Genomic DNA, 22,981 nt, shown 5'->3' with positions numbered 1-22,981 from the left:
CGCCTGTAAAGGTATGATACTACGATGGGCTAGTTGGTTGCTGGTTCTATGGAACCTGATTAAATTGGCCCTTATGAAAACGGGGCAAAGGATGAGTACGAACAGGACGGACGCCGATCCTCTGTGTACTCTTGATTTGTCCCGTCTTTATAAGCTCCGATTTAACCACGTTTCATCAAGCTGCAGAGGTAACTTCATTCTCATGAAGTAACACTAAAGCAAAATAATACATTGCTTTAAAGTTATAAATAATTTTATTAATAACTCTATTTTTATTTCGCCATCATACCTTCAATATTTGAAAATAAAATGAAGGTCAGTTTCATTTTTGCATTTGGAATTTCCCGGCGAAACTTCTAAATGCCATCTAAATGCCAGTTGACATCTAAATGCCAGTTTGACGATGCGGATTTCGAAGGTTTTTTTCGGCATTTTGTCCACACTGGCTGGCCATCTGAAGTGTCGGACCCTCTAAAAACAAATTGGAATTTAATTTACCTATACAAAAATATACAGGCCCTTCGCAAACGCCGTCAAAATCTGTGACATCATGGAGACTTGGCGCGGGAACCTCGAGACAGCAGCGCCACCTGTATTTCTCTTTGGCGCGTTTTCTCGCTCGCGAAGCGTCTTCTCGCGGCAAGTCCTGCTTCTTGTATTGTGAAAGGGTAGCGTACTACTACGAGAAAAATAGTTCCTCATTTAAACTTGGAGCAGCTTTTCATCTTCTGAAAGGAATATGCCTGAGCGTTCTGAACTGTCCAAGGAAATAAACCAAGCGCGTGTTGAGCAGGCTCGTAAACTCCATTTTTGGCTGAAAGTCGGCAATACTCTTTTCCGTCGGCTGATCGTATGGAATAAAACAACGGTCTTGCGAAAGTAACAACAAGCAGCACAACAAGAAAGCTAGTGGAAAGTTCAGTAGAGGCTTTCTTAGAAATTCGTATTGGAAATACGATATGAAGCTCAAGAATGAAGGCGGCAAGCGCAAACGTGCGAACGGCGTCCACTACTAACAAGTCATCGGCAAGGTTGGGACTCGAAAATCCAAAATATATTTTTTTCAGAAATATTCTTCTCTTTCTCCCACGGCAAACGTAACAGCGATAACTCGTGAAAAGGTTTTATGTTAGGGAATATGCATTGGATGAGCAACGATAAGGTGACTGCTAAATTTAACTGAAGCAGTGCGGGGCTGATAGAGATAAGGTGTGTTTGAGACGGTTATTCTACGTATAGCAGATTACTTCCCATAGAAAGTGCAGAATAATTTTTGCGAGTGTGAACGGCGCTTTTTTATCTCAGTAATAGCATAAGACAGCAATGTTTCCCTTCCTCAGTAGCACTTGTGAAAATCTTTCCTGCAAAGGAAGTGCTGTCTTCCGTTGCGTAAATTATTAGGCAACGCTCTCTATTGAACATAGTGCTTAGAACCCCGCTATAAACCAACTATATGTCTCTTACGCTCTCCTTCGATCAAGTGCCATTAGGTGCATACAATTTTTCGGCATCGTGTGCGAAAACGCTTGCCATTTCTATGCCTCTAAGTGAATGCTGGGTATGGAGGATATGGAGCTTAAGGTATCATAACGAGGAATCTAAGAAAAGGAAGGTATGTAATAGAGGAGTTCAGTCAGAAGTAGTAATGCCCTTTTGCAACGGGAAGTAAACTCTATCGAGACCGGCCTTTGGTCTCGCATCCCTCTGCAGCCAGCTTTTTGAAACGCCGATCTTTCAACTAGACTGCGCAATGTATCGTTAGCACCCATCTGTTACCGCGGCCCTCAAAGGAGCAGCAGAAGTGGCCAAGCTTCTTTTCACCAGAGCAATATCAAGGAACGTGCGGCGTTCAAGTCGAGATGCACAATTCCACGCTGACACGCGAAAACGTATCCCTTTCGCGGCATTCTACGGTTTCGTCAAACATCGCCAGACGTTCATCTCACAGTATGGTCTCGTTCGTCACTGTGCGGGGCCCGTTGACCAGCGAGTAACGCGACGAACCCTGGGTCTTGTTGACGAACGTGCCCATAATGAAGAGATCCTTGAACGTCTTCCGGAACTGCTTGCTCATACCACAGTAGATGGCAAAGTTCACCGGGTAGCTCAGCATGAGGAAGAAGTTGGTGAAGAGCAGCGTGATGTTGAGAACGTAATACGAGACAAGCTGCACCTTGAACGCGTTTATCAGCACGTGCAGCACGATGGTCACGGCGAGCGGTATCTCGACAGCCAGAAACACGGTCACCACGACAATGAGCATCATGGTGGTGCAGTTGCTGTCACGCAGCTTCTTGCACTCGCTCTTGCGGTTCTCCTTGAGCAGCTTGGCACGCTTCTCTTGAGCGCGCTTGAGGGCGCGGAACAGCAGGATGTTGAGCACCACGAGCACGGTGCAGGGCCCGATGTTGACGAAGATTACCTTGAAGGCGTAGTAGGCGATGAAGTAAGCCTTCGCGGTGAAGATCTGTGTGACCCATTCGGCGACCAGCATTTGGCAGCCGTAGTGCACTTCACCTTGCCACTTGAAGCGCACGTCTATGAACACCGTGTCGAGGAAGCGCGGCAGCTGGTGCGCGAACGCGATAAAGCCAACCCAGCACACTGTCCGCAATACGCGCGGTACGGTGCACCAGGTGACCGCTGTGGTCGGATGACAGACATAGAAGTAGCGCTGTCCAGCCAGCACTAGCGTCAGCCAGACAGAGGCCGTGTGAAACGCGTTCGGGATCACCTCGTTCATGCTGTTGTAGGCGTAGCATGTGGACGAAGGGCCGAGCACGGTGGCGTAGTTTCCCAGTGTGTAAATGTAGAAGAACCACGGAGACGGTATCAGGAGTGTCATCATGTCGCAGACGGCCATTCCCAGCAAGACAATGTTGGTGGGTGTCCGCATGTGACGCTGTGCCAGGACGACCACGACGAACGTGTTGGCGATGATGGTCACCACCAGGAGCGCTGGCATGGCGTATCCGAGCAGCGGCAGGGCGAACTCGATCGGTGGGCCTCGGTTCGTAAGATTCACCAACATGGGAATCTGTTCGGCCAGTGGAATCAGGTTGGTGTAGTTGTAATCGTCCGTCAGGTTGGTGTAGTTGTCCATGATTTCTGCGCAAGTTAAAAGAGAAGGAAAAAGACAATGATGAACAGACCTGCATGTAACCCTATTCACCTAAATTGCGCGTAGGGACAGAAAAGTTGGGTAAATTGCTGTGATGCACATAAAACGTACAAAAAATTGAAACAATTAAGATGTTTCGGATTTATAACGTAATGGTCATTTATCACATGGTCCTATGTGAACAGGTCTGCGCTTTAGCCTTACTGATGCAGATGCAGATGTTGGACAGTGTTTTATGACTCTATTACAGAGAACAAACACTTAAGGACGCTATACACTGCGCGTTATTATATCAGTGGTTATAGGTTGGCTTTTAAAGCTGACTCCAAAGCTTGAGAGATATTGGCTGACACACAATTTAAGTTCTCGGTTGTGCGATGTCCATTTTGAGGGTATTATATGGACACGGCACGTGCTAGCCTCATGTAAAGGAAGAATCGAACAAGTTGCTCTGCGCAAGCTTGAAGTGGAGAGAGAGACAGAAAATATTCATTAAAATAAAGAGAAACCGCCGGGTCCTTCGACAGGCCTAGGTGTATTCCACATTCCACGGCCGTGTTCATGTCGACGAGATACTATTTATGGAATTAAAATTGCAAACTTTGCTACAGTTATAAAAACTCACACGTTGCATTTATCTTGTTTGAAATTTTCAGTCATGCTATCGGTGAATCTTGTTATGTGCAGCAGATTGCTAAAACTGCACCTACATGGCTACAAGATGGCCGCTGACATTCATGCCATGCACATACGTCCAGCAGAACTGGTCTTGCACACTTGGCGCACTCTTTTTTTTCATCGTTTTCTGCGAGCACTTCTGTTATTTGCCTCCTCCTAGGCCGATAAACATCATGTGCACCTTGCTTAGTAAAATGAAAAAAAAATTAAATCATGAGAGAGAGAGATAGATAAGATTCTTTAATGAAAGGCCCGGAGAGGTTAGCCTGGTTTGTCGCCTGGCTTTCTACTCCAGGTGTCGGGTGATTATGGCATATACAATGATCACATATACACCATATACACACAAATAGTACAGACATACAGTCACAAACACACATATATACATAAAAAGAGTCCATCACAAGCTTTGGTTAAGCTGAGTGTTCTTCAAGAACGCCAACAGCGCTTTTTTGCTGCGCATCGCACAACTGCTGTCTTGCCACGGGCCGAGAACGTGCCGAAGCTCCAAGCTCGAGCCGCGTTGCAAATGAAGTGCTGCCTTCAGAACCTGTCGTTCGGCGTCGTAACGGGAACAGTCGCAGTGTACATACTTTAGGTCTGAAATTAAATCATGGTCTCGCACAGTGGCTTAGCACTGTGTATTTCTGCATTGAGCTCCCGTTCGTGGGACATTATTTTGCCGTGCGGGCATGTATGTTTTGTTAGCATATTTATCTAGTTCTTTATTTCCTCTTTACTTCTGTTCTGTTTGCCTTCAAATTCTATTTCCAGTAATCCTTCCAATAAAGTAGGCACGCGTTGTGTCCTTATCGGCGGCAGTTGTCAGGCGTGCTCTCTCTCGCTATTTCGTCTTTGTAATTTGCACATGTGTTTTGTATGCGTTTTCATATGAAATGATACTAGTAACAATATATTGCGCAGTAGTTCAGTGACTAAAATTTGGTTTAGTTTAGTTATAGCAGTTAGTTTCCCTTATTTCTAAATTTTTCCAGCGACGTTCGCACATTGAGTAGTAGCGAGACGTCCCACTAAGAAGTAAATGCAATGGACGAAGCTGTGCAGTGTCTAACTAGCTGCTTGGTGCCTAGATAATTGCTTCATTCCAGAAACGCTTGATCGTACACCAACGCATACATAAATGTGAAACTAAGGTAAACGCGTTCGCACAGAATCAGCACAGTGCACAAGATTCCTGGAGTACAGAAAATATTTTTATTTTCACAGCCTGGGTATATCGCGGTACAGGAAAATACGATATTTTCGTTACAGTTGAAAAAGAAAAGACAATGACCGTTCGCACACTGTAGATTGCGTAGTTACCTTCCAAACTGGCACCCTGTTTTCTCAATGTTCTAGCAGTTCAGATCGCAAAATAAATGTGGGCGTAGGTCCTCTTTTCACAGACTAGTTCTTTCATGTGCGTGATAAATTATTTAATGTGCTAAGTTGCCATGTCTCTCGGAAACGCAACTATTCGCAAGCGGAATTGGTGCTTCTGAGAGAGCACTCGAAGAAACTTAGCAAGGGAAACGAAGGTTTAAAATTATTCTTATTAGTGAGACGTTTATTATAATGGAAGACAAAATTCAGTCGCTCAACGCTCTCGATTTGCAACGGCCTTTTAAATTTAGAATACAGACATCCGCTTAGATGCAATTTCCCTGCTTGAAAGATAAGTACGTTTCATTAAGCGGTAATAAATAGATACATATGCAACAAAAACGTTTTCCTTGATAACCACTACCACATTTCACGGAGTATTTTACATTCAAAAAGCTTAGAATGTGATTACTGCAGGAAGCATATTTTTATTTCGGAGCATTTACCATTTTCCAAAAGTAAAAAAATTGCGAATTGAACAAGGACCGGCAATGCCGACGGTACAACCAACTCAGAAATAAAAACGATATAACAATTCCGTAAGGTGCACCTAAAAGTAAGCAGAGAAATTCGTCATACTAGCACCGTTCTTAAATACGCATCATTTACTTTTGCTCGCGCAGTCTGCTAAGAAAGTGTTAACTTACGTAAATTGTTCGTTTGTTTTACATTCTCACAGAGGCATAGTTTGAATTACTAAAGCATTAGTGTTCGGTGCATTTATAGCCATGTAAAGTCCGTGTTTGAACTTTTTTTCAAGTGACTAGAAGTGCTCGGTGAATAGAAATCTACCATTGAAGTGAGATTCAGTTTTCAGTTTCTGCTTTTTGCGTGCATTTGAATGCAGAAATCAGATTTGGCCACAAGGTAACGCTTGCTCTTAAAGATCTCCGCCTGTATCCAAAAAAGCTGTTGCGCTGTAAATTTGTTCGCAAGATCAACTTGTAGCCAATACTAGTCCTGAACATATTAGGGAAGGTGGCTCACAACAATAAAAGGACATTTACGCATCAAAATTTATAAGAATTTAACACCTGCTATTTAAAGCAGAAACAGAATATCAGCCAAGTTACATTGTTTCAGAGCAGTATAGTTTCCTCAGAAAAAGCAGCACGCTCCGTTGACAAACGTATTACTCCCTAGCTTGTATATATATATATATATATATATATATATATATATATATATATATATATATATATATATATATATATATATATATATATATAAACAATATGCGAAAACTGCCTGAAAAAAGTTCGTGGGGCCGTTGTTCGGCTAAACCAAGGTTTTCCTTGTCATCGCGAGAATTGAAAACGAGAGCAAAGTAACGGGAAACATCGTACATAAATGAAAGTGCAGAGACACGTTACATCCGCGCCCTCAATGCAAAAGTGGCCTTTGCGCATGGTGGGTTTACCAACCGAAAGCTCGTGTGCCCATTTTAGTTATTAGCCCGTGCGTGCTTAAGGTGTGCTGCATTATGAGATGAAAATAGATGCAGATGTAGCTTTTCTTATGTGACTGCGTTGAACTGATAACCAATGACACGCGCTCTTCACATTTAATTCTCATCCAGCCGACGACTATAGTACGGCCATTGCCGTACTTTCTCACGTATAACCTGCGGTAAATATGCAGAAAATTCGGAGTTAAAGTAGGAATGCAGATCTTACGCAAATTTTAGAGTGCAAGGTGGCTTCACGGCAGTGTGGTCAGGTAATGCAAGGAACATGGCTTTATGAAAATACGCGGGAATCCTTTTTTTCCTATTTTATTAAATTCCTGGGCGGGTTGTAATTGGGGGTGAGGTTTATATGCAGCGGCGAGTTACACAGTAGAACATACGGTGGTTGAGTGAATGTACCATGCAGAGAAGTGCACTTGCGAATTAGGGGCGAAGGGTCTTTTACGTCGGACGTTTTTCTATGCGACTATTTTAAGCTCGCTCGTTGGGTTAGTGCAGTTCGTTGGTCCTTCTTGTGTTACAGCAAGCTCGTGAATCGCGAGAAACATGGGCGCAGTAAATCTCAACTACATGATCTACGTGTACATAATCCGCTCATAAACGCACATGCATTTCTCAGAGATGTGGTCGCACGGTGGTTTGTATTCAAGGAAGCATCTATTTTACATTTTATTCGCTTAGCTCTAAATCTGCGTCGTTAAATAAATATAATAAACTAAGGCTACAAGACAGTTCTGTCTCCAGTGCTTCTACCTAACTAAAAAGAAACAACGAAATGATTCTCCGCGACCGTCGCGCTCAATGCGATATAGTTAGGCACGTTTAAAAGAAAATGTTAAAATGGAGTGACAAAATTTGCTAGAACCGAAATATCACAAATGTGACTCTCGTATTCAGAGCGTTTCAACTCGAGAGTAAAATATTATCAGGGTTCTGAAAACTAAGCCATTTAAAACTTCTGAACTGTTCAAACTTGATGCTTTTACGCACCTCTTGTATGTACTTGTTGGTTTATCACGGCAGAAGCTTGAGTCATTTGGTAGGGATTCATCGCACAAAAAAAGTAAAGTGTGCAATTTGAGTCCGTATATATTCGCGCCTTTTTTTCTACGATGGATACCTCTAAGGTGCGGACATCACTTTTGCAAAATTTTTATTAACGTTGTAAAAAGTAAAATCTTGTAAGATCTTAATTTAAACATCAAGTTTATACCCTTGAGATGTTCTGACGGATGCTTCTACAGAAATGCGATATTTGATTCAGGCGCGAAGTTCCAAATTCGTAATTTTTGTCAGTATCCAGAAGTCATTGGAGGTTCTAAATTAAAATGTTTCTTCTTATCGCCGTCGTAATCAAAATTACACTTTTATTTTAAAAACAATACTTTGTGCAACGATGGCAAATTTTTTATTCGTTTCACGTATAGTATAGTAAAAGGCCGCATCGATATTAGCCCTGAGCCATAACTTCCTGTTAACTACACACCACAATATCAGAGTAGCAACGTGAGACAATCTCGGGAAACCATAAATAATAGAGAAATTTTGCAGGGCGCATTGAACTTATTTGAATACCTGAGTTACAGCAAATGCTATCCGACGAAATACAGCGCTACATTAAAAGCGAAAAAGGATAGGCATCTCTCTTCGAAACCCAACTGTTTGTTGCACCGCTATAGTAAACATTTGACACATTAGAATAGGACATATTCACTTCACGACACAGCCAGCACAATATCGTACCACCCGATACTATCGGCTGGTAGGTAAGTTCCCGGTTACTTATTATTCTTTTCGTAACGAACACATTGTCAAGCAAGTGAAACAGCGTGCACTGCGTTGCGCTGCACGTAAATGGTAGGACACAGGACAAGGAACACCACGACAGAGTACCAGTGCAAACTGCAATCGAAAGAGTGTCGACCTTGTCAGGTCAGCGTATACAACAGTGCAGACGAAGTTGTAACGACGTGCACAACACATACATTTACGCACATTAGAGTTAACATCCGAAGGCATTGTCAGGAATCCTGAGAATCTGAAGACTGCTCCTATTTTAAGGAGCAGTCTTATATTTTAATAAGACAGCAGCTTTTTATGGAACGCTTCGTCTTGCTGTATGAAACGCGTCTGATCGATAGCAACGTTAGCTCTTCATGTATATATATAGCAAGGGCGAAAATGATTACTGTTTTCTGGAGAACTCGAGCAGATTTTTTTATAATTCCTTACTTTTTATTTCATGAATTAATTGTATAAGTGTCAACTCTACCTGACGAAGAAATTTTCGGGCGATGAGAATGTACGTTACATGTGTTATGGCGCACGTGCTGCCCGATTCAAACATTCCTGTGAATGCCAATGCGATGTTCCTCGTATCGCATCGAACGATTAGTATCGCATCAGTAACTCAAGAACAATATTTCAATACTACCCACTTCATTTTACGGTTGATAAGCGCATTCTAGCATGAACTTCGTATATTGCGCAGCGTGAAAAGCACTTATCGTACAAATTGTGTTGTCTAGGATCTCATTTTATGTACCCCAACTCTTCTTTGATCTGCAATGATGAAATCTCTCAAGCCATTACAGTGGGAAAGATTTCAACAGCAAAGATCGTGGTGGAGAGATTTTCAGTATTGTCATACACTGATTGATCGAACATTATATCACAAAAAGACGAGAGCAGAGAACAACGCAATATCTTCATTTCTTTAGATTTAACTATTCCGATTTAATAGTCAACACACACGCCGCTTTTCAAAAGAATATTGCATCTATGCAGGTGAATGTTCACTAGAACGCTCCGACTGCCTCTTGTATCACAGAATTTTTCTTGTCTCTCATATTGGTCAGTGTACAGCACAATAATACATTTTACATTGAGTGAACTGCTTCAAACTAAACACATGGAATATAGATGACGGTACAGGTGTGCTGAAGACAACGTGAGAGGACATCACCAGTGCAGAAATGATATGTATCCTTAGAGTAAGCTTGTGCAGCCGTTCCACCATGTAAGAGAATACAGTGTGGCACAAGGAACGAATCACTGACAACCGTATCATACATGCATTGGACGCAAACTTGCTTGCCGGCGTGCTTTTTCTGCGATAGCTGCGAAGTACACATAGAGCCTGTATGCAAGCATGATAAAACATGTCACAAATAAGCGAGAGCTGACAGCTCAGTTGAACCAAGGTTATGCTTGAGACATCTCTTCCTGTTTATAACCATCAATAGTGCAAGCTCGATATTATAATGCAGGTGCATTGCTATGACGCGGGAATAAATTAAATCTACGAGCACATCGTTGAGAAAAAGCACCGACAACATCTATAGGTGCATATGATATAGGTGCTCTGTGGTCCGTAAAACCCAGAGTCGTGGTATTAGCCATGCAGCATCTCACAACCCGAAATTTTTTATTCCTCGTTACCCTCCTTTGAATTCGTGCACTCCTATTGAGAAGTAGTAAGGATGACAGCAAATATTGCAACTGTTAAAAGGCCATAAAAGTCAATTTGTGACTACGAGTTGTAGCAGCTACTCAATTGTTTCCTTGTTATTATACAACTAACATACTTTGCCAACCAGATTGTTTTACACAAAAAACTCATTAGCATTCCATAACGCAGTCAGTTCAGAGTTTTTTTTTCTTTTTCTTAGTAAATTTTTGCCATACAGTACAGCACAAGAGCATTCATTATGTACAGTGAGACAACAATGATAATAGCCCGGCATTGTAATACAGTGGCAGGCGCACAATTGTCGTAAAACATCTCTGATCCTGAAATAAATGCAAATTTAGCAGAATACTGATATTCCGAACTTCATGCGTCACTTGGCATTTAATTACTTGCACTACAATCATTGTTAATCATTGGTAATCATTGTCGGTAATCATTGTTAAATTCCGCTATTAATCACCTTGTAACCAAAAGACGCAACAAATATACAGTGAGATGGTAATACTGTTTTCGTCAGGAAGAACTTTACAGAGGGTTGACTAAACCTAGCGCTCCAAGCTACGAAACACAATATCAAGGACGACGGTTACTTGTATTGAGCGATATTTGCTCGTGAACACAACACACACTGTATATTTTGCAGGTACTTTGTTGCCGCTCGAGTGCTGTTACCACCACAAGGTACAGAAAATCCGACAATGGTTATCATTATGAGGAAGAAGATAGTGCAAAGACGCTGAGGTTACAACGATAAAGACACTTGTAATGAGAATTTCTGCCGGACGTGGTGTTGCAGGTTCTTTTTTTTCACATTTTATTTTATATTTGGCACTGAAAAGATGATCAGTAAACGAGTAAACGTGATCAGTCCTTATGATGGTCAACATTCATAAATGTTTCGCGTTATTGTTCCAGCATTTATGGTTATTGTGGCTTTCTGTCACCAAAATGTTCAGTTGAATGTCCTCGAGTTATCGCTTAGGTTTGAGCTTCGCACAGCAAAAATTCTTCAGGGAATAGCCCTGAGGAGACTGAGCAAGTGTTGCTACCATAAAATGCGCAACTGATTTTATTTTCTTTTTTTTTTCGTGGAATACATTCATATAAGCTCGAATAAACGTTTCAATACAGAGTTTGAGAATTGGGGACCCAGGGCGCTGGGTCCCCAAGCTGCGTTGCGTAGGCTACTCTTGCGTTCGGAGGATCAGCAGAGTTTGAGAATTGGGTCAAGCGCAGGCTGCGTTGGGACAAACGCTCGGTCACCACACTTGACGAAATTAAAATTATTCGAGACGCGGGCTATACTGCGTCGTGGCGCGCGCTGCGTGTACTTCGTCTCGCTGGCGACCCAAGACACCTTGGGGACCAACGCTAGTCTTCGGTTTTTGGGCCTTGGGACAACGAGTGCGCAAAAGCCCAAGAGTGGCTTGGGTTCTGCGCATGCGCCCTGGCGGATCGCAAACTTCTTGGGTCCCCAAGCTCCTTGGGGCCCCAAATTCTCAAACTCTATATTATCGATATCACTTGTATGACTTCTCGATATGCGTCTCATGCGACGGAAGCACACGGAGAATAGTTGCCATCGAGAAGGATATTGATAACTAGCTGATTTACTGATTAATCACGAATGATAATTTCTATGAAAAAAAGAAAGGGCAGGAGTGTCGACTGTGACAAGCGGGCATAGTGTGCAAAACCTTGTTCGGGATTCAAGTGTTCTTTACAGATGATGTATAAAGAAGAGTGCATTGCGTTTTTTTAGAGGTGGGAGGGGGGGGGCACAATTGTAGCGCGTACATATTACACTTACACAGGTCGAAAAATCATCGACCAATTCCAAAGCTGGCCTGTATATGTAGAGTAAATACAGTCATTAAAGCTTTGAAAGGTGTCGCTAGTAAGAAAAATGCGTGACGCAAAGTTATGATTATTACTGCGAAAAGGTAAGTACCGTAGTGTAATATGTGTGTCCACTAAATGTCTATTTTAAGTTGCCTGGTCTGGCTTTATCGACATTATGCATGTAATTAAAAGGAAGTTTGGTGCGTTGATGAAATTCGAAAAGCACGTTGTGAGCCCGATTTATATTTCTGCACTTACGAAGTGTGCTAAAGATAGGCATTCTGGAAGCACCAGATGGCTTGTACAGAATGATAAATTATGCACACATGTACCCGCAAGTTCGGTTAGTGGTCACTCTGTAAGTAAACATCTAACTAGCGTGAACTCCTACTTTCTGGACTATCGCTACTTCGTGAATCTATCGAATCACTACGCATCCCAGCGACGATATGGTAAGACATTTATAAGTTATTAAGCTCCATAAGTTTCTGGATATGTTAGTCTTGCAAGTAAGTCAGAATCACTATTACGTGTGCAAATTTCATCATTTTCCTGTGTGCTTAATTTCGTGATGAGAAATTAATAATATATAGAGGAACTCTATGGAAGCTAAAGGTACAAAATTTACCGGCACTCCATTCGCTTTCACAACACGACGGTCCTTGGTCCTGACAAAGATTGGGTCTTGTGCACCATTCAAGCCAGCAGAAAGTATGTAGCGAAAGCTGTAGTCAATAAAAACACGGATGGTCGTGCAAAACATTTCTGAGAATAAAGCACCTGTGTCACTTTTTACTTCAAAAGCACATCGAACCAAATGAACAGGACGCTACTGCAGTCCTATAAACACTCTAACACCTTTCAAGTGACGATGCTATTAACCAGCAATAATCTTATGACAGTATTACCTGAGTTATTTATTCTAGTCATCCTGTTACCATTGCTTTTGCTTGAATGTTGTTGTAAAGCAGCGTATTAAAGTCAATAAAGCCACTCAGAGGGCATCTGGAACCGTTCTCTTGAAATGAGAAAATTTCAAACAGCTTATATTGTTTTCTTGCGCTACTGGTCGTAAATTCAGCGATCTGACGTAACAGCATTTGGTAGAAATTCTTGAAATCTATAGACAATAACTTCAGGGGGCACCATGAGAAACTCGAAGTGAAATATTATGTCTTTTAGATGAAGGCTTCCGGAAAGTACTTCTGTTGAGCTTGAAGCGAAGGTATACACAGTCGGTTCGGAAAACATTACAGAAGTGCACGGATTTGGGCTGGTTGTTTCCGCATGCAATGAAAATATTAGTGATTTGTTGCCACGCAGCGTGCTAAAGAAACTGGCAAGGTATGAAAAAAAAAACTCTACAGAATAGTGAAGATCTGAATATGCTTCGAATTATTTATTATCTTTTTTGCAGGACATTTGCAACATGTGGTCAAAGCGTGATGCTTGATGGTATTGGAATTTGACGCCCATGAGAATATGGTTAACACCACTGCGAGGGGAGTCCTCCGCCTCTCGTTCGCAGCAACAGAACGTTTTGGCTACTAAGTTAAGTATTTAGTAGATATGGGCATGGTGGGTCATATGAAAAAAAGAAAGATATACGTGACAAAATTACATAACTTATCTAAAAGACGCGAAGAACTTGGGCACTATGAAGTAGTCGCTTCATGTCACTATACCTTAAGAAGCGAAATCCGTAAGTTTTAATTAACAATATTCGTCCACCCTTCTTCGTAAGCAGTCTGCATCAGGCAAACGCCGGTTACTAACAGGGACATCAACATATTTAATGTAAATGGCAACAAGTAAGGATAGCTCAGGACGACCATTTTACTAAGATAACGCATTCGGTTATGTGGCTAAAACTCTACGCCACAACGATACTGCGCAGAGCCGTCAGCACGCTTAACACTAAAGCTCCGCAGCGTGGCCTGGACTGGTTTGACTGATGCCAGCCGCAAAGTGCTGGGCGCTGTTAACGAGACAATACCTTGGTATGCTTGGATAGTAGGTCGGTATGTATTGGTAGCATTTCCGCAACAGAACCCAAAGTTGTCTACGCGGCGATGGCGTCAATCAAACCATTTCAGACCACGCTGCGGAGCGTTCGTGTCAAGCGTGCTGACGGTTGTACATATGCTACCACCCTGTGAGCAGTACCGCGGAGCATTTCTCAGGCGATCATCCACGTTTTCGACTGCTGAAATTGTTCAGCACTTTCACAACAGAGATATTCGCAGCGTGTCTGTCATTTGCGCATCAAACACACCTGCCGGGTGTATTTCATACCTATGTACAGTAGTAACGAAGCCTTCTGTTCTAAGTGCCTTGTAAAAACATGTGTATTCTGTGAAAGGTGTATAATCATGATCATAGAAAAAAATGCGTCTTGTATATAGCCATGACTTCATGGGTAAATGTGTAAAGTATGAACGAGCACAGGCTGACATTCTGTGTTGCGCTTCAAATATTAGTGCTTCAGCACTGCCTGTCCTACACAATATCCTACTGCCACCACTTTTCTTTGGTGTCTCGTCGCAGAAGTTATCATCCAAATGGACACTGCAGACGAGCGTTTACACCACTGGAAGTGATACAATTAAGCATACGCACGATCACCATACTGATGCTTTTGTGTCTGCAAAAATATTTGGTACACTCTCATGGCAGCCTGATGGCTTACCTATAACATTTAAGTAACTATAGCAACGTCTCATTGGCCGATGGTCGAGGACCATTTATCATCGAGTACCGGGAGGAATTCTCGCGTCTGTTCACCACAGATCCCACGAGAAAAAGGTCTTTGAACGTTTCTCTGAATTGCCTGCTCATGCCGCAGTAGATAGCAAAGTTTACGGGATAGCTCAGCATGATAAGGAAGTTGCTAAACAAGATAACTATGTTTAGTGATTCGTATGATACGGTACGAACGCGGATGGTGTTTATAAGAACGTGCAGAAGAACTGTGACAACGAGTGGTATCTCGACTACGAGGAACACCGTGACAACAATGATTAACATCATCGTGGTGCAGTTCCTATCCCTGAGTCTCTTGCACTCGCTCTTGCGCCGGAGCTCTTGGAACAGCCTCAGTCGCTTATTCCGGGCGCGCTTGAGGGCCTTGAACAGAAGCACATTGAGCACTACGAGCGCAGTGCACGGGCCAGTGTTGACAAACACGACCTTGAAAGCATAGTAGGCGATATAGTACGCGTGCTCAGCGAACACGGTCCGGACCCAGGATGCAGTTCGCATGCTGCAGCCCCACAGAATCTGGCCGTTCCATCGGAACTGGACATCCTCGAAAGTTCTGTCAAAGAAGCGCGGCAGCTGATGGGCAAAAGCCAGGGTCAGGATCCAGCACATGGCTCGTGTAACGTTCGGCACTGTGCACCAGTCCCTCGCGCGAGCTGGCTGACAGACGTAGATGTAACGCTGACCAGCTAGAAGCAACGTCAGCCAGATGGACGACGTGTGAAAGAAGTTGGGGATCACTTCATGCATGCTGTTGTACGCGTAGCAGGCCGAAGCCGGTGTGAGTATTCTCTCGTAGTTCCCCAGCGAGTAGATGTAGAAGTACCACGGGGACGGGACCAGCAACGTCAACATGTCACAGATGGCCATTCCGAGAAGCACTATGTTGGTGGGTGTCCGCATGTGCCTCTGTGAGAGTACGACCACGATAAGCGTGTTCGCGATAATTGTGACGACAAGGAGCAGTGGCATGGCATAGCCAAGAAGCGGCAGCGTGAATTGTATGGGCGCTTCTCGGCTTGTGAGGTTCAGAAGACCCGTCACGTTTTCGGCGAGTGGAAATTCTGAATGAGGGCCACGCGCCGAACTGTTGCCGTCATCTTGCAAGAAGCCGTTGACGTTCGGTCCTGAAAGGAAGGAGGAGGAACTGTTTTACTTGCACTCTTTATGATCACTATTTGACAGCGAAAACACACCTGCTTATCTACTCCTGTTTTCAAAGCATTGACAAGACGACAGTGGGGCGGCACATCTAGAACTCGGCAGCAGGACTAGTAGATTCATGTTTTTTTTAGTACGTGCTGAACTTACAGCGCCTCGACAAACAAGGCACGAACATATAGGTTAACAAGATGTAGTGGTTTGTCCGCGGTATCGGGTAAACGTGCGTCTGTTTTTGTTATTCATGCATCACATTTAATTTATCGGATACCAAAATTCAGCATCCAGGAGTGATGCGCCTATATGCAAAAGATGTGCACAGAAGCCCACATATTTCTTTCTTTATGTACACGTCCATTTTTGCTATCAATTCAGTTAAAGTTGATGACGAAGCCAAACGTACAAAAAGTGCTGTGAAGCAAGCGAGCGTAAGCCGTCATTAACGCAGAAAATGTGTCTATCGCAATGATTTTGTCCTCCTCAAGAAAAATTATACTTCGCGCAAAATTATACGAACCATGGATTCCGCGATAAGCCGATCGGTCATTCTACCTATGAACCTAAACAAGAGAGAAGTTCAGGGGAAGGTAGAGCATTTTGGACCGCACGCTCCAGCGACATTACCTGTTCAATCACTCTCACTTTACTTTCGCAGAGAACGACGACGAAGTGTGCGCCTTGCACAGCGCTTTGTTTACCGGGTGACAGTTTTTGGTGATTTTTCATGTTCCTCGCGTAGCCATCGGTATTTTATTTGGCTACACTGGAAGTAGACTGGCCTGCACACCCTCCAGGCATGCCTCCGCCGTCGGCGGGCCCCTCGAGGAAACGGAACAGCGAACTCAACGACGCCGACAGTGAGTCCACCGAACTGTATTCGGCAAGCAGTGACGATTCCGACGATGAATTCACGCCTGTTTATAGTCGTAAACCAAAACGAAGATCTATGGGTGCTTCACCAGCTTCAACCGCATCTACTGTGAAACCGAAGGAGGCTTCAATGAACTACACCGTCTTATTTGTGCCTGTTACGCCATCGGACAATCTGAGACATCTGAATCGGCAGACCATCTCGAGGAAACTCGAGTCTCTGGCTCCAAACGAAATCAAGGATGTTCGAGTCAACCCCCGCAAGAATGTCTTGGCTATCGACGTTATACACCAGGCATCTCTGCTTGCTCTGACCAGGGTCACAGACTTCGACGGTATCAAGGTTCGAGCTCACCTTCCACTTAACGAGGACATGGTGGTCGGTGTAATATACGATGTCGACATCTCCATTCCTGGCGGCGACCTTCCAATGCTCATCAAGGAAGTTAGTGACCATAGCAACATCGTCCAAGTCTCACGTCTTGGCAACTCGCGTTGCGTAAAGATTGTCTTCAAAGGTGACATATTGCCATCCCACGTGAAGGTGGGACACTTTCGTCACGTAGTCCGTCCGTTTACACCAAGACCACTCCAGTGCCGTAAATGTCAAAAAATGGGTCATGTGAGCGGAGTTTGCAGGAACGTGGCGATTTGTCCCCGCTGTGCAGAGCCACACAGTGCGGAATCCTGCCGAGCAACTGCCCTGAAATGTACCAACTGCCATGGATCGCACGAAGCCTCATCAAGGGACTGTCCATTAGTGAAAAAAGAATGGAGCGTCATGAAACAGATGGTACGGGACGGCTCGACGCACAAAGAGGCTGCTCATGTGGTGAGAAATAGACAACGACGCTCGCGTCGGCGACGAAGGTCTCAGACTGCTGCTACCCAGTCTGGACGTACAACGCGATCTCCTACTCCGACAGATCGTCAGACTTCCCTTAAGCGACAGCTACCACCACTGCCGCCACCACCACCGCCCAATGCATCACAGTTGGAGAGCCGGAAAGACGCAGAAGCTTTGAAAGCGGCGGCGGATGTCGCGTGGCCCTCACTACCACCACTGCGCACTCATAAAGAGCCGACGCAGAATGCCCCGCAGTGTGCTTCATCGTCCACAGATTGCCACGACAAGAACCTACAAGTCCTCGCTGTGTTGAGGTCCCTCATGACCACGATGCGCACTCTCCTCAAAGGAATGACAACTCCGTCAGCTCAATGCGCTCTGCAAGTTCTGGATTCCTTGGAGCCAGTGCTTGCAAGCCTTTTTTAACATCTCGCAGAGGAACCGATGTCAAATACTTCTCGGTTGTGACTGTCTGTGTGTGTGCCGCGAACACTGATGTGTGTGCGCGTATTACCTGTCCCCTTTTTCCTCCTTGCTCTCTCTATTCTTTTTTCTCCCCTTCCCCCTCCCCCTGTGTAGGGTAGCAAACCGGGTACAACCTGGTTAACCTCCCTGCCTTTCCTTCGCTTTTATCTCTCTCTCTCCGCCTAGGAATATAACTTAATTTTGAGCACTGTAATCCGAACTTGGCACTTCTAACTTTTCACTGAAATCGTAAATTTCAGTTTGTATGGGCGAAGTACGTTAAACGTAAGTTTTTATTTTTCTGCAAACTTTTAATTCAGATATATTTGCTAACATTTTAAAAGCTTTCGTCCGTTGATATTGCTGCTTTCGTTTGTATTTTTAATGCACTTGAAATATCTTTTTTTTTCGATCACAAAAACAAATCAAACTCGTTCTAATACATTTCACGCCTCCCAGCATATTCCCAAACGAATTGTCTCAAAATTACATTCACAGTTTTAGTTGTTTTACGGAACACCGCGAGAGATATTCGGGGCATGGACGTAAGATGCATGAATACAATGACATTGCATTTGCTTGGTAAATCTAGCAGCAGAAGCTTTCTTCCGTTTTTCATTCTTGCAAGCGTCTAGCTAACTACTCTTCAATGTGCCAGCGTCAATGTGTTCTACAATGTGAAGCAAGAGTTAATAAGAATAAAATTTAGCTTACCTGATGATTATCTTCGAGGCTGTCTTGCAAAGTCTTCGATAGGAAACGGTAGTTTTAAACAGCGGCGTCCCCGCTCATTGCTCATCCTATCGTAGACGGCGCGAGGTGAGAACCACTGCTGCCGGCTGACCGAAGCAAATGCAGTGCCACGCTTTCGAGGCACTCTGAAATTGCTGTCGCGCATTAAGTGAAACATCGCGAAGCACTTCAGCGACGCCGTCCAGCTACACAGCAGCACTAAACAATCGCGTTAATACAGAAAAAAAAAGATAGAAGCTGCAGGAGATTCAACGTGCCCTACTTGAATATATGCAAGGTGAAGCTGTCGCGAACGAGGATTACGCTCTGAATTCGCACGTGCTACTCGGCGCCCTTCGTCACCATACGCAGAGCGTGGATGAAGAAAATTTATCTAGCGTTGGCACGAAAGAAATATGCGTACGTTGGTGGAGTAATCCGGACTGTAATAATTCTAAAACGCTGCGTGGCGATACCAGCTGTGAGAGCCGGTGCTACGTAATGACGCTACTTTCTTGTTGCGCCATCTATGTGGAAAGCGAGGCGCCATTACGTTACGTCTAAAGGAAGGCCCGAGCCAGCTGAGCCGCGCCTTCTTGAAGAGTGCCAGCATGCTGCTGTGCTAGCGGAAGCCAGGTTTGCAGATGACATGGATGGCTGGAAGCATATGTAAATGAAACCCAGGCAAAAACTCTGACCTCGCTAAGGCAAGAGCTGCCGAAAATGCGCCGTTCTAACATTCCTATCATGTATGTGCGTGGTGGCCTAAGTGTATGACATTGCGATTCACAGGGAAAAAAGACTTACAACACAACCAATGACAACCGAATCTAAGAGCTTGTCTCTTTAATTGTTTTGACTTTGTGTCTTGTCTTTCCTTTTGAATGTACCAAGCTAAAAAAATATATGAAGTGAGGCTCGCCAATGGATATTCTCAGTTTGAACAGCGCTCCTGTTGCAAAGGCGGCCGAAGCAGCGAAGGAAACTAGCGTGCTTCAAGTGTCGAGCTGTGACACTTGATAGTTCGCGCTCATCTTCTGTTTGTTCGTTTAGCGGCGTCCCTTGACCTCGAGTGGCTTTCGTACGCTCCGCAACATGAGCGCGGACATCATGGTGAAAGCATGAAACATCCCTCTTCCCCTCAGCACGAGAAAACCGCGCGAGCAGACAGCGGAAGGGCAAGGTTCTCCCTGCACAAGTATAAGAAGAAGCGAGCGAGCTCGCCGACGACTTTTAAATGCGCCCGTCGCGCTCCTAGTGCCATCTCGCTCGTAATGAAGAAACGCTTATAAGCGCAGCCGTCTCCGAGTCCGTCCAGCGGTAAAGAGTGTGTATATAACGCTCGCCGTTAGCTACGTGGAGGATCTGCGTTTCGTGGCGTAGTGGATAGCGCCACTCGCTGCGGAGCAAGAGGTCCCTGGTTCGATCCCGCGCTTCGGAAGCATTTTTCTGAATTATTTTTCTTTGGGGCTTTTGTATATATTGTCACGATGCAACGCGAGGAAAAGACAAGAAGACCTTTTGGCAGCGAAACAGCGTGTTGAAAATCAGCTGAACAGGCGGAACGTCTTCTTCGTCTTCAACTAATCACAGCCCCACTAGATGGTGTCCGTTAAAGCCCCCCATCGTCGTCGTCGTTTACATGTAGTATACACGCGTCATTTGCCTCTCCCTAAAGAAGCATCGTCCCGATGCTAAATCAGAAATGCAGGTATCGCACAGTCACTCGCTGACACATGGCTTCATGCGCATAACATGCACAAGTTCAGGACGGTGCTGAGTACGCCTCGTACAATGGAGACTGTCGGGGACGACTTCGTAGGTGACATCACTCAGGCGTCGCAATACTCGGTATGGCCCGAAGTATCGCCTTAACAGCTTTTCAGATAGTCCTCGTTTCCGTATGGGCGTCCAAACCCATACTTTGTCGTCGGCTTGGTAAACAACTGTTCTGCGGTGAGCATTGTAGCGGCCTGCGTCGTAGCCTTGTTGCTGGCGGATCCGCAAGCGGGCAAGTTGCCTAGCTTCTTCCGCGCGTTGCGTAAACACATCGGCGTCGGTGTCAGTGTCGTCACATTCGTGCGGTAGCATCGCGTCAAGCATAGTCCGCACCTCCCGTCCGTGAACAAGGCTGAACGGAGTCATGCGAGTCGTTTCTTGCTTGGCCGTGTTGTACGCAAACGTGATATAAGGCAAGATCTCGTCCCAATTTTTATGTTCAACGTCAACGTACATTGAAAGCATGTCTTCAATCGTTTTGTTTAGACGCTCTGTTAATCCGTTCGTTTGCGGGTGGTGGGCGGTGGTTTTACGATGAGTTGTTCCACTCAGCATCAAGACGTGATCCAAAAGAGCTGCCGTAAATGCGGTTCCTCTGTCTGTGATCACGACAGTTGGTGCACCAGGCCTCAGTACTACGTTCTCGACGAAAAATCGTGCAACCTCCGCTGCTGTGTTTCTCTGAATAGCCTTTGTTTCAGCATAACGAGTGAGGTAGTCGGTCGCGACGATAACCCAGCGGTTTCCTGCACTTGAAGTTGGAAGTGGACCCAAAATATCCATGCCAATTTGGTCAAACGGTGTTCGTGGGACCTGAACGGGTTGCAGGAGGTCAGCTGGCTTAGTCGGGGGTGACTTGCGTCGCTGGCAGTCGAGGCAAGTACGAACGTGGTGCTTCACGGATGTGGTGAGTCGTGGCCAGTAGTACCTTTGCTGTACTCTGGCTAATGTTCGCGTGTATCCTAAGTGGCCAGAAGTCACCTCGTTGTGGCATGCTTGAAGTACTTCGGTGCGAAGTGATGCCGGGATGACGAGCAAATAGGTGGATCCGGTCGACGAAAAGTTTCTTTTGTAGAGTACTCTGTCTCGAAAACAAAGCGATGACAATATTCTTGCGAAAACCCTAGGTGCTTTCTGAGATAGAAGAGAAAATTGAGCGAATTGGTATTGATTCATACTTAGGGCTGTGCAGCGCTCACAAAAAGGGGACAAGGAACATAAGAAGTACACAGGACAAGCGCTGACTCTCAACTGAATTTTTATTCCGGAAAACACAAAAAAGTAAACATGAAGAAAAATCGAGTCACGTGACTTGTGCTCCAGGCGAAAAACTAAACGAACATTCATGGCTGTTGCCCCGTAACATAGCATGCGCACGACCACTTTTAAGTCACATTTTCGCACGTGCTGACCAAGAACTCCTATTCGCTATCACAAAGCTTTATCGATGGCTGGCTAACGCATGTTTCGTAGCTTCTTCTAATGTGGAAGGCCTCAATAATTTCTCGGGCAAGCTGCTTCTTGTGCTTGGAAAGAACCATGGTGTCAGTAAAGTGCGGGGTACACCCGCACTCCCGACAATGACCTGCTAAATGAGAATGCGTGTCTTGTGTCAATGAACGCTTGTGTTCTCGCAAACGAACATTCAGACACCTTCCACTCTGCCCTATGTAGGATCTACCGCACGGCAACGGGATCAGATACACGATTCCCACCTCGCAGTCAACAAACTTGGAGTGCGCTGTTTTACCCTACGCACACAAGTTGTCACATGGCCTAAAAAACGTCGCTAAGCGCTACGGTGTGGACGTCGTCTTTTCCTCCCCAAATAAGTTGTCTGGCATGTGTGCCCGCGTGAACAAGTGCGCGCAGCCGAGTGGGTCGAAAGAAACCAACAGCGAATGTGGTACTAAACACACGTCCAAGTTTGTTGACTGCGAGGTGGGAATCGTGTATCTGATCCCGTTGTCGTGCGGTAGATCCTACATAGGGCAGAGTGGAAGGTGTCTGAATGTTCGTTTGGGAGAACACAAGCGTTCATTGACGCAAGACACGCATTCTCATTTAGCAGATCATTGTCGGGAGTGCGGGTGTACCCCGCACTTTACTGACACCATGGTTCTTTCCAAGCACAAGAAGCAGCTTGCCCGAGAAATTATTGAGGCCTTCCACATTAGAAGAAGCTACGAAACATGCGTTAGCGAGCCATCGATAAAGCTTTGTGATAGCGAATACGAGTTCTTGGTCAGCACGTGCGAAAATGTGACTTAAAAGTGGTCGTGCGCATGCTATGTTACGGGGCAACAGCCATGAATGTTCGTTTAGTTTTTCGCCTGGAGCACAAGTCACGTGACTCGATTTTTCTTCATGTTTACTTTTTTGTGTTTTCCGGAATAAAAATTC

At 44.7% G+C, this 22,981-nt stretch overlaps 2 protein-coding genes across 5 annotated transcripts in view; both read right to left on the bottom strand.

The window, feature by feature from the left end:
• Nucleotides 1-252: 252 nt before the first annotated feature.
• The window catches only part of LOC119393528 (sex peptide receptor), a 199,512-nt gene continuing 176,783 nt past the window's right edge, over nucleotides 253-22,981 (bottom strand). For all 4 annotated transcript variants that reach the window (XM_049416272.1, XM_049416271.1, XM_049416273.1 and 1 more), the window contains one exon: nucleotides 253-3,108. In XM_049416272.1, coding sequence (XP_049272229.1) covers nucleotides 1,943-3,108 — 1,166 coding nt within the window. In that variant the 3' untranslated portion in view covers nucleotides 253-1,942. The remainder of the gene's footprint in view (nucleotides 3,109-22,981) is intronic.
• On the bottom strand, nucleotides 13,447-15,871 carry LOC125758711 (sex peptide receptor-like). Its single transcript, XM_049416274.1, has one exon. It carries the CDS (start codon nucleotides 15,694-15,696, stop codon nucleotides 14,671-14,673), a length of 1,026 nt encoding a protein of 341 aa, XP_049272231.1. The 5' UTR covers nucleotides 15,697-15,871; the 3' UTR covers nucleotides 13,447-14,670.

This window comes from Rhipicephalus sanguineus, chromosome 5, assembly GCF_013339695.2.
Source record: "Rhipicephalus sanguineus isolate Rsan-2018 chromosome 5, BIME_Rsan_1.4, whole genome shotgun sequence".
Lineage (NCBI taxonomy): Eukaryota > Metazoa > Arthropoda > Arachnida > Ixodida > Ixodidae > Rhipicephalus > Rhipicephalus sanguineus.
Note: the sequence above shows the minus strand (reverse complement) of the source record. Positions and strands in the feature narration are given on the sequence as shown.